This window comes from Pleurodeles waltl, chromosome 8 (genome assembly GCF_031143425.1).
Source record: "Pleurodeles waltl isolate 20211129_DDA chromosome 8, aPleWal1.hap1.20221129, whole genome shotgun sequence".
NCBI classification, from domain to species: domain Eukaryota; kingdom Metazoa; phylum Chordata; class Amphibia; order Caudata; family Salamandridae; genus Pleurodeles; species Pleurodeles waltl.
Window position 1 is genome coordinate 320,827,514 of NC_090447.1, and position 11,298 is coordinate 320,838,811.

Genomic DNA, 11,298 nt, shown 5'->3' on the forward strand with positions numbered 1-11,298 from the left:
AAAAGCATCACTAATCTGTCTGCCGAAAGCGAGTCGGAAACATGGATAAAACTAGTACGGGTAAGGGTGTTTTTAGGGTTCAGAAGTGGCTACAGGTAAAAGGTTTGAAGGAAAAAGGCAGTGCCTAACGGTATAGGTGCTTAACATTTTTGAAGCTATAAGCAGAACTATTAGAATCCTGGGATTTCGCAGCACTGTGCGCTCCATGTAAACATGGATTTGCTGCATTTTTGTCATAAGCTATTATATGCTGACTAAAAAAACATAACAGATCAAAATATACCGAGCATGCTGCATAGGAAAAGAAATGCAGTTCACTGACACACTGCAACAGTTAATTGGTCACTTTTTACCTGCTCGTTGCTGCTTTGAGTTGTTAAAGAGGTTAGAATTTTGTCTAGATGGTCTTACTATCCATAATGTGTGCAGTAAAGGAAAAGCAAAGAAATGCCTCTTTGAATATACTTCAGGGAGAAATTATAAATTAAGGGAATGCTTCACGGTTTGGTAGTAAATGAAAATCCTCCAAATTCTTCAGGAATATCTACACCCAGCGAAGAATCACCATATGCAATTTGAGAATTTAGAGGACTTTCAGTTACCACTGAACTTTTAACAAGGCACTGATTCTTTGTCATGTTTGTTGATACCAATTGTGTTATATTGCAATGTTTTCAAAACATCAGTTATTCCAAGCGGGCAGTGAGACGGTAGAAGCAGCTCAAAGAACAAGTTACTTACCTTTGGTAACACTTTATCAGGTAGAGACATATTCTATGTTCAGATTCCTTACTTTTTTAATTTCCCCCAGGCGTCAGACTGGACCTGTTTTATTTTTTAGCATATCATGCCCGTCATTAGGTGGCATCTATCAGCTCTGTGTCCCTCGTTGGTGTTGTCCATGCCGGATAAGACATCGCAGGTTCTATATCGGTGCCACCCCGGCATGCTGACACCAGTTTCTTTTCACTACTTTCCACACCAGTAGTGCAGGGCCATGCAGAACACTGACCACTGGTGTGTGAAAGTTAGGGCCCTGAAAGGGAGTCCCTGTTACTAGAAAGCAGTTTGCAGAGTGGGGAGGATGGGTGGGTCATTAAGGAATTTGCAATTAGAATATCTCTCTATCAGGGAAGGCATTACTGAAGGTAAGTAACTTATTCATCTGATACAGACTTCTAGTTGCAGATTCCTTACCTTTTGAATAGATACCTCCATCCCCGGATGTGGGTCTGCGAACCAACATCAAACTAGAGAGTCCTGCAGGACCGAACAGACAAAGTACCGGTCCATACGGACCAGACTGTCTAGGTAGTAGTGTTTGGTGAACATGTGCAAGGATGCCCACGTTGCCACCAGACAGATATCAAAGACTAGAACTCTGCATGCTAATGCAATAGTCGCCGCTGTTGCTCTCATAGAATGAGCACACAATCCTTCAGGTGGTTGCTTCTTGGCCAGTTCATAGCAGATTTTAATGTGGAGTATGACCCATCGGGAGATGGTCCGCTTCTGCATAGACCGACCTTTCTTTGCGCCCACATAACTGACAAAAAAATTAATGATCCACTCAAAACTCTTTTATATGATCAAGGTAGAACACCAATGCTCTTTTTGGGTCCAGGAGGTGGAGTGTTTCCTCTTCCTTAGAAGGATGTGGGGTGGGTGTAAAAAGTAGACAAGGTGGTATATTAGCCTACAGGAAAGGGCGTGACCACTTTCGGCAAAAGGGAAGCCATAATGCGAAGCACCACTTTATCAGGATAGATGGACGGTAGGGTGGCTTATATGACAACACCTGGAAGGCTGTTTTCAAGGTGAGAAGCCTGAGAGGACAATTTTGGAGAAGTTAAAAAAGAGCGCACCTCAGGAATATGAGGACCACGTTCAAATTCCATTGGGGCATAATGAATTGGGATGGAGGAAACATATGAGTGAGGCCTTTAAGGTAACTAGTGCAATAGGAGACTTAAACAAAGAAGGTTGATCATGCAACCTCAAAAACACAGGGATAGCAGATAAATAACCTTTGAGAGTGACCATAGCAGAGGCCTGCTGGGCCAAGAAAAGGATAAACAACAGTACCTCAGAAAGAGGAGCAGTGAGGGGGTCAATAGACTTGTGCACCAACCCACACATTTCTTTCAACAACAGGCATATACCGTTTTGGTGGAGGGACGCCTGGCTGCCAAGATAACATTACAGACTTCAGGTGAAAGGTCAAACGCTGTCAACCTCAATCTCCATGCAAGAAGGCAGAGACTGGACAGGTTTAGGTAGAAACCCCCTACACCCACCCCCACCCCTGTTGCTGCGCCAGAAGCTCCTCCCAAAGGGGAAGTCTGATTGGAGGATTGATGGCCATGCTCAGTAGCTCAGGATACCATACTCTTTGTGCCCAGTCCAGAGCCATAAGGATTACTTGGGCCCAGTCATTCTTGATCTTTTTGAGAACTCTGGGCAGAAGTAGTATGGACTGTGGTCATACGGAAGGCCTGAGTTCCACTCGAGACAAAAAGCGTTGCAGTGCGATTGTCACCGTGGAAACTCCAATGCACAATAATGCTGACATTGGGAGGAGGCGAACAGATCTAACCAAGGCTCTCCCCACTGCTGAAAGAGACCTTGTGTCACCTACAGATGGAGACGCCATGTCGGCTGATTTCATCCACTCTGGCAATCAGAGAGCCCGCCAGATGCTGAACCACCAGGGATATGCCCTGTTCTTCCAGCAATGTCCAGAGGCGCCGAGCATCCTCACAAAGAAAGGATAAACCCAAAACTGCGCTGTGTCCAGAACAACTCCGATGGAAGGGAGCATCTGAGAGGGAGTCAAGTGTGATTTGTGTACATTTATAGTGAACCCCAGCGAATGCAGGAGGTCCACTGTAGTCTGGAGGTGGGAGATGACAGGCTGGGGGGAGCCCATCTTTAACAGACAGTCTTAATGTAGGGGGAGACGCAAACCTTTGACCTGTGCAGAGGAGCTGTGACCACCGCCATCACCTTGGTGAACACCTGAGCCTTGTTGGTAAGGCCAAAAGGGAACACAGTGAACTGAAGGTGCTTGTAGTCTACCGTGAACTACAAGTAATGTTTGTGGACAGGCAGGAGGGGAATATGGGAACAAGCGTCATGCAACTCCAACTTTACCATCCAGTCTCCTGTGTCCGGGGCAGATAAAACCTTTTGAACTTCTCCTTCCTGAGGAAGAGACTGAGGGACCGAAGGTCTAGGATAGGGTGGATGCCCTTGATATTTTTTAGGTACCAGAAAGTAGAAGGAATAGCAATCATGACCTACCTTTGGCACAGGAACCCTCTCTATGCCTTCCTTGGCCAACAGCCATAACTTCCTCCCAGAGACGTGCCAAGTGATCCTCTATCATCCAATCGTAATGGTGGCACAGATGGAGGGATAGTCTCGAAGGGGAGGGAGTAGCCCCTTTGGACTATCGGCAAAACACACCTGTCTGACGTGATGGACTGCCAGCGGAGCAGGTGATGGTGAAACCTGCCTCCGACTGGTCCCTGGAGGGGTGAGTCAGACTAGGAAGGCTCGGAGGCAGCTGCAGGCAGGGGGCGGTGGATTGGCTGGACAGCTGGCTCCCTGATCCGCTAGGGCAGTAGATCTCATGTCCTCAGCCATGCAGAGGCTGGGCAGCATGCACTGAATGTGGCTGGACAGGAATGGATGTGGGAGGGTGCCCCTTCTGTAGCCACAAAAGGGGCACAAAGCTGACTGAGGGAGATGAGGGGCCACTGCGAGGCCCAAGAGCCTGGCAGAAGCACAAGGATCCTTGAAGCACTCGAGCGCTGATTCTGCTTTCTCCACAAAGAGATGGGTGCCATCAAAGGGCATGTCCATAAAATTGGTTTGGACATCCCCTGAAATGCCAGACACCCTCAACCAGGCATTATGTCTAAGGGCCACTGTCAAAGCAATTGCTCAGCCCAGTGAGTCGGTCATGTCCTGTCCACAGTGGACCGTGAACTTTGCTGTGTCTCTCCAATCGTGCATCTTCTTGGGAGAGTACAGCCCAACCTCCTCCAGGACCTGTGGCAGCACTTGCATAACCGTATCCCACAGGTTGTGGGAATAACAGTCCATAAGGCATGTGGTGTTCACAGACTGCAATGCCAGGCAAGGGGAAGAAAACATCTTCTTCCCAAGTGTGTCCAGCCTCTTGGATTCCCTATCCGGGGGTGCAGAAGTGAACTCACCCTGGGAAATGTAGGCTTGGATACCCAAGCTCTCAGTGGTGGGGTGTTGCGTAAGAAAATTCACCTGGAGCAGGGCGATAGCAGCAGGCAATTGACCTGTTCACAAGAGACCTTGTGCTGTGTTTGAACTAGGTACCCAATGGGACATCCATAAGGGCTTCACTGAAGGGGATCAGGGTTTCGAAGGGCGAAGCTCCAGGTTGAAGCACCTCTGCCAGGAGGTTAGTGCTGATTGCCACTGAAGGCATTTCAAGGTCCAGGACCTCAGCTGCTGTCCACACCACCATTGAGTATGAAGCACCCTCCTCCATAGCCAATGTAGGAGCAGAAAGCATACCAGTATCTGGGGAGGTATTGAGTCCACTAGCTTCACCCAAGTCCATATGCCAGTCCCAATGGTCTTGGAACTGGTATTCTAAAGGGTCCAGCGACCCCTCCCCATTCCTCACCATACCTTAGCCCATAAAAATATGGACTCAGGATCTGACATAGAAGGCATGCCTCCTGTCGGCATCACACGACGCCCATAAGGCTCCGTGTTGGAGTCAGCAATGGGGATGTGGAGGGCACTGATCGGTGGCATGGGCAGTGCCGGGAGCGTCAGCATCGGGCCTGGTGTCAGAGAAATTTTAGATAGTACAACTGATGCCGTTCAGATCCAAACATGGATCCCTGGGTGCCCCTCACAGATGAGACAAAGCCAATGGTGGGGAACCCAAAAGGGTCCCTTCGGACTCCACCGGGCACAAAGGCGCTCCAGCATGTTAGACTGCCCAAAAAATATGGCGCATGGCCTCATAAAACTCTTTTAGCTGGGCAGGTGTTGGTCCGGCTCCTGGAAACTCGGGGAGGAGCTTAGTCGGCCCAGAGGCAGACTCCACAGATGGAGGCCTACAACGACGATGCTCCCACTCCCTTGTCTCGCCAGCCAATGGACAAGATGAAGTAGAAGAACGTTTTGCTTTGACTTCTTCTTGTGTCTTCACTTACCCGATTGTCCCAAGGACTTGGAGAGGGACGACATTGAAGGGGGACTTTGCGACTGGTCCCTGTCGACCAGGAACTCGACTTACACAGAGTCGAGCATCGGGCTGACACCAGGTTCAGGGACAGCGCCCTCAAATGCTTTGGATGCATGGTCCAACACTTGAAGCACGACTTTGGGCCGTGTTCATGCCCCAAACATCAAAGGCACTCGAGGTTCGGCTCCGTCACTGACATCGCCTGATGACAGGAGCCTCAGGGCTTGAACCAAGTCTTCCTAGATGACATCCTCAATGCACCACGTGTTAAACACCTTGAAAAAACTTTGACAAAAAGTTGAAAAAGGCCCATCAAAAAATGACTGAGGGGTAGCTCTCTCTGGATCGGCGCTGGCAAGTGTGGAAAAAACAGAACTGAGGTGGCACCTGTATAGGACCCATGATGTCATATACAGCGCAGATGACGATTGATGCGGAGCCGATCAATGCCACCTAATGGCACGCAGGGGTATTGCTCAAGAACAATCTCTGGATCCAGTCTGACGCCTGGGGGAAATTTAAAAGGTAAGGAATCTGCAATTAGAAATATCTATCAGATCAATATACATCCCTTTTTATGATATTATGTACTGAATCTTAAATTACCTCGTAGTGGGACACTTTGACAAGAAATCTTATTGTATTTATTGTTTATAAAGTGCTCTTTGATGTGCCTTTTTTAATGGGGTCTTAGGGCACTCATTGGTTACTCACTAGTATTCTTTCTGGGTAAGTGTTGGACCTGCCACTTTTTGCAGGGTTATCCTAAAACTTTTTGCCTCCTCCCTCCTATTTTCTCTGACCTGTTTTTGTTGGCTTTAGGACTCTGGGTGCTTTACCACTGCTAACCTGTGCTAAAGTGGATATGCTCTCAGTCTAAATTGTATTTGTGATTGGTGTATCTATGATTGGCGTATTTTATTTACTAGTAAGTCCCTAGTATAGTGCACAGTGTGTGTCCAGGGTCTGAAAATAAAACGCTACTGCAGCACCAATTGTGCCACCCACATGAGTAGCCCTGTAAATGTGTCTCAGGCCTGCCATTGCAGTGTCTGTGTGTGCAGCTTTAAAACTGCCATGTCGACTTGGCAAGTACACCCACTTGCTCTTGGATTCATGAACACAATATGTATTCATTCAATTTTTTGTTTCAAAATTGTTGTAGTCATTAAGTGCACAGAATGTGGTGAAGTCATTTTTAGCAATGTTCTCGTGGCGGCTTATCTTGTATTTTTTCCAATGAAATGCATGTTAACAAATCACTCAAATGCTTAGTTATGTGTATGAACGAAAGGATATCAATGGATGCTGGCGGGCTTTCTTATGTGTTATAGTTACCCCTGAAGAAGGATTTTCAGCCAGAAATGCATTGGGTTTACATCAGCTTGGTTATACATCAATGATGAGTATCACAACATGTTGTGTAAAAAAGCTTTGATGGGTATTTCCCATACATTCAAAGACTGGATACATGCTGCCTTGGCGTGAACATTGGAGAAAGACTGGATTACCTGGATTAAACTGGATTCTTTATTGATTTTTACTCCAGCTGTGCATCTTGGTGCTTGTGCACCTTGCGCATACCAGCTGGTCCTGAAACGCACCCTCTTGCCAGGCCCAAACCTTCCCTTTTATTATCTGTAAGTTATCCTTAAGGTAGGCACAAGACAGTCCCCATGGGGGCTCTGCAGGCGTTTGCACCCGTTTTGCACACCCCAGGAGCTCTTTGGTATTACAGAAGGGGCTGCAGTCACTTGTGCGGCCTCTTCTGTAATACAGAATGCGCTGGTGCACATACGCCGCCAGTGCTATTATCAGTGGGTGTTTCCTCATTTGAGTGTGGGTGTGGCCCCATGCAAATGAGAGAACCCCTTTGCCTCTGCACCCATACCATATTATAGACATGGGCACGAAGGCAAAGAAGCTGTCAAGAGAGGCACTGACAACGCATCACCTAAAAGGTGGCACAATGTCAGTGCGCCCCCTGATAGCAGCTCTCTGTAGGAGGGGGGGCAAAGGGGGTCCCATTGCCACCCCCGCCCAAGATATCTCCTTAAATGTGGGCATGTGGGTGCAGTCACTCACATCCCCTGCCTGCAGCAGGATTTCTCATCTCTCTTTAAAATGCAGGCGACAGCCTCCTGCACTGAGAAACATGGAGCAGCTTTTAAATAGCTGCTCCTTATTGCTCTAAAATGGGCTGCCCCCAGAGCACCGCAAGTTCGCGGGTCCCTGAGGGCCAGCGCAATCATGCTAATACGGCGCACTTTCCTTGTTTGCTCAGGTTGCAACTTTTAAAAGGTGCACCCGGCGCCAACAATGAAAATGCGCCGTATGTATGACACAAACCCTGTGATTGTATTACACAAAGTGCCCCAGGGGCGCAACAGGCATTTGCGTCTGCTTTTTTGCCCTCGAGGCGCTTTGGTATTACAAAAGGGGCCGCAGACACTTGTGCAGTCCTTTCTGTAATAAAGATAGCATTGGTGCACATACAGTGCTATCTCCAGAGGGTGTTCCCTCACTTGCATGGGGGTTTGACCCCATGAAAATGAGGGAATCCCTTTGCCGCTGCAACCACACCGTATTACAGATGGGGGTGCTGAGGCAAAGAAGCTGTCAGGAGGCACACTAACAGTGTGCCACCTAAAAGGTGCCACACTGTCAGTGTACCCCCCGATGGCAGCTCTCTGGAGGAGGAAATGGGGTCCCATGGACACCCCCAGCCCCCAAACATCCCCTTGCAGGCAGCTGCAGTCACTCAGTGAACCCGCCTGCAAGGGGCTCTCTAGTACCCCGTAAAAGTGCATTCCTCGAAGTACTTCCTATAAATAAGAAAATATGCATTCCTTCCTAAATTCACAGAGGGACGCACTACTTCCTAAAGAAAACCGAAGAGTGCGCTGTGCCCGGGCGCATATAAAACGCAGCTCTGAAAATTCGATGCAGTGTTGTTTAAACATACGGAAAGGGTAATCCAGCGTAACACACATAATCACAGCAACACAGTCCTTACATGTACTACTGCCTAAATGTGTTTACAGGTTCTATGCGGGTACACACAAACAAAACGTACGAGGAACCTATGCAGCAGTCCTCTGTCAGGCACTGTCAGCTTCAAAAGTGAACAAAACGATACAGAGCAGAGAAAACATACAAAAATAATCACAGTTGCATCTTTTAACGTAAATGTAACATTCGAGTATCGCACCATTTCTGCCTCTGTAAGTCTGCGAGGTAATATTACACTGAAAAGCTTGGTGGTAAATTCGTTCAGTCCACACATCCAAGTACTCCCAGTTTTAAGATCTTTCGCTGCATTGACTGGAATAATATTGTAAAATGTGACTACGCAAAAGTTTTCAAGGCTTCATAGACGTCTTCAGACGTGTACAATTGTAAAAAACTATTACAAGCCAGAACTCGTACATAAAAAAATTCCCTCGTGTGGTTTCTTGATTTTTTGCACTAGTTGTATTAGTCTTTATATAGAAGAAAATATAAAATCAAATCGCAAATAAACCAGTGATGTGAGTTTTGACTTATGGGGGATACCTAAAAAAAATCGGACGCAAAACAAGGAAAACCTGAAAATTGTCAACACGCCAGACAATTCGCTAGATTAAAGACTGGCGGTAATGTGCTTTTGGTGATGTTTGTTTTTTTCTCCACAAAACAAATACCTCCTCTGATTGTATCACCAAAACGTGTTGGCTTCGCGCAGAGCCGAGCGCCTCATTTGTTTTTGCGTTTAGTGTCTAAAGTGCACTCACTTGATGAAGACTTTTTCGGTCTGTGTACCTCCAGAAAACAGCGCACAGCATTCTGAGCTGTGCTGTCTGGGCCTTACGCACCAACTCGGTGGAATTCCGAGTTAAATGCACGAGCCTTTTCACCGCTATTACAAAAAAAACAACTGTACCAACCCAATATGACTGTGGGTGACACGGCCCCTGATGTCGTGCAATAAGTGGATGTTTCCTTCCCCTTTCTATACTGGCAAGAGTTTTGAAAAGCTTTACGTGCATTTCCAGAGTGAGAAACATCTTTAAGGGCTTTATCATGAAGAGCTGAGCTGAAACAGTGCAGTGATAGGCGCCTGTTCGTTTTACCTTTTGTAGTTTCCAAAGTGCATACATTTAACTCATTATTTCATATCATTTTTGCATGAGCTGCAGGAACCACAACTCGGAAACGGCAAGCAGCGAATGCCTCTCTCCGAGTTCGAACTTCACTCTCTGCAGCACATGCGTAAACTTTCAGAAATTCCAAGTTAAATGTTTGTGCCTTAGTGCAAACTCTGAAAAACAAGGGCTCTGCACTGTGTTGATCGAGTGTACCTGCTCAGGATAGACCCATATACCCTTATGAATATTAACAAATTTGTGAAGTTGTGTATGTGTCGAGCTCTATATAGGACCACAACCACCAATTTACTTATACCAATACCTATTCATTTTGTAATAAAACAGAGGGACTGCATTGATGGAGATGTTTCTGTCAGTATGTGACACTCTGGACTTACTCCTGAATTTCAAGAAAATATTCACACGTACTCGTGTAAGTAGGTTTTGTGAACCAGGATAATTGAAGTACTTAACTCCCTTGACTAACAAAAAATGACCTCGACCCCGATTCTTTAAATGCTGGGAATTTGCCCCATAGGTCTCTTTTTTTTTTTACCTCCCATAATAAATTGAACTTATTTGCGCACAAAAAAAGTTTGTGAGTGAGGCCCGTATTTACCTTTCTCATTTCGTATTTTATAGGGAGCGGCTGTTATTTTGTCAGCCTGACCTCCAGCCCTCCAGCCCTTCCCAGTTGTTAACAAAACGAGCTGACCCACAAATGGCGTCTAATCCTGGTCTCTTCTTCCCCTGCCCCCAGCGGTCGTTTCCGTTACTCAGCGCTGCCCTAGGATGAATCTGAGGCCCAGAACAGGGCCACGGCCCCCATTTACCTGGTCTGGTCCTCCTGCTGAGGCTGGTAGCTCCAGTCCTTCATGACGGCGGCCACATAGCGTTGGCGCAGAGCGGCCTGCGCAGCTAGGGGCAGACCGCAGAGGGCCCCCAAGAGGAGCAGTAGTGTGCGCGGGCCTGTGGCAGCCATGGGGCCCCGCGGATTCTCGGACACCAGTTGTACGGTGTCTGTGCGCCTCCTTGTCTCCTGCACCTCTGAAACTGCAAGGTCTGTGGAGGTCCGTCGGTCTTTGCCCCTGCGATGCCCCTGGTGGAGGGAGGCTCCTTCCCGGACGCGTGGAAGGGCGGGAGGCCGGTGACTGGCGGTTCTTCGCTCTGCAGATAGTTCCTCTCGCACACAAGCGCGGGCCTCTTCCTAGCAGCCAGGCACTGAGCCAGAGTGTGGGATGTGAGGGCACACAGAGATGCTGCTCTGGAAGTGTCTGTTTGCACTGACTGTGCTCTACTTATGTGAACATGGCACGAGCCGAAATTCTGGTTGTTTTCGTCATACATGTAAGATTTGTATAATTCCCACTATCAGAACTATTGCCCCACTGCACGTCAAAGTAGAGGTGGGTGATGCAACAAATGAACAGGAAGAGCCGAGTCTAAGGGTCTGGCTCGGCTCTTTGAGCACGTACAGGAGCCAAGCCCGGAAAACGTGTGCTATGCAAATCATACAACAAACATCACCTAAAATGTAACACAGTCTATTCAAAATTCAAAAAAGTGTATTGACTTGTGGAAGAAGTGCACTAAGAAGCACTCATTTAAACTGATAGTTTTTAAACATGAACCATTAGTGAACTAAGATGCCATACTGTGGTCATGTAAACTCCATATGTGGTCATATATTACAGAACAACAGTATAGTCTATTAAATTAAGCACAATAGTTTTTTTTAACAATTTTTACAATTTACAATGTTAAAGTGCTTTCTTAAAATATAGTGAAGAAATGGGTTTTGGTAAAATAAAATGTATTCCAAAGTTCACACAAGTTAAGGGAGGAAGTCATGATTTATCTAGGCTTTCTGGATTCACTAAGGCAGCTCAGCCACTGAATGAGTATCTGTTTGCCATTCCTTTTTAT

At 47.0% G+C, this 11,298-nt stretch overlaps 1 protein-coding gene across 1 annotated transcript in view; it reads right to left on the minus strand.

The window, feature by feature from the left end:
* The window catches only part of F5 (coagulation factor V), a 728,300-nt gene extending 717,729 nt beyond the window's left edge, over positions 1–10,571 (minus strand). The window contains exon 1 of the mRNA XM_069204171.1: positions 10,206–10,571. Coding sequence (XP_069060272.1) covers positions 10,206–10,354 — 149 coding nt within the window. The 5' untranslated portion in view covers positions 10,355–10,571. The remainder of the gene's footprint in view (positions 1–10,205) is intronic.
* Positions 10,572–11,298: the final 727 nt, after the last annotated feature.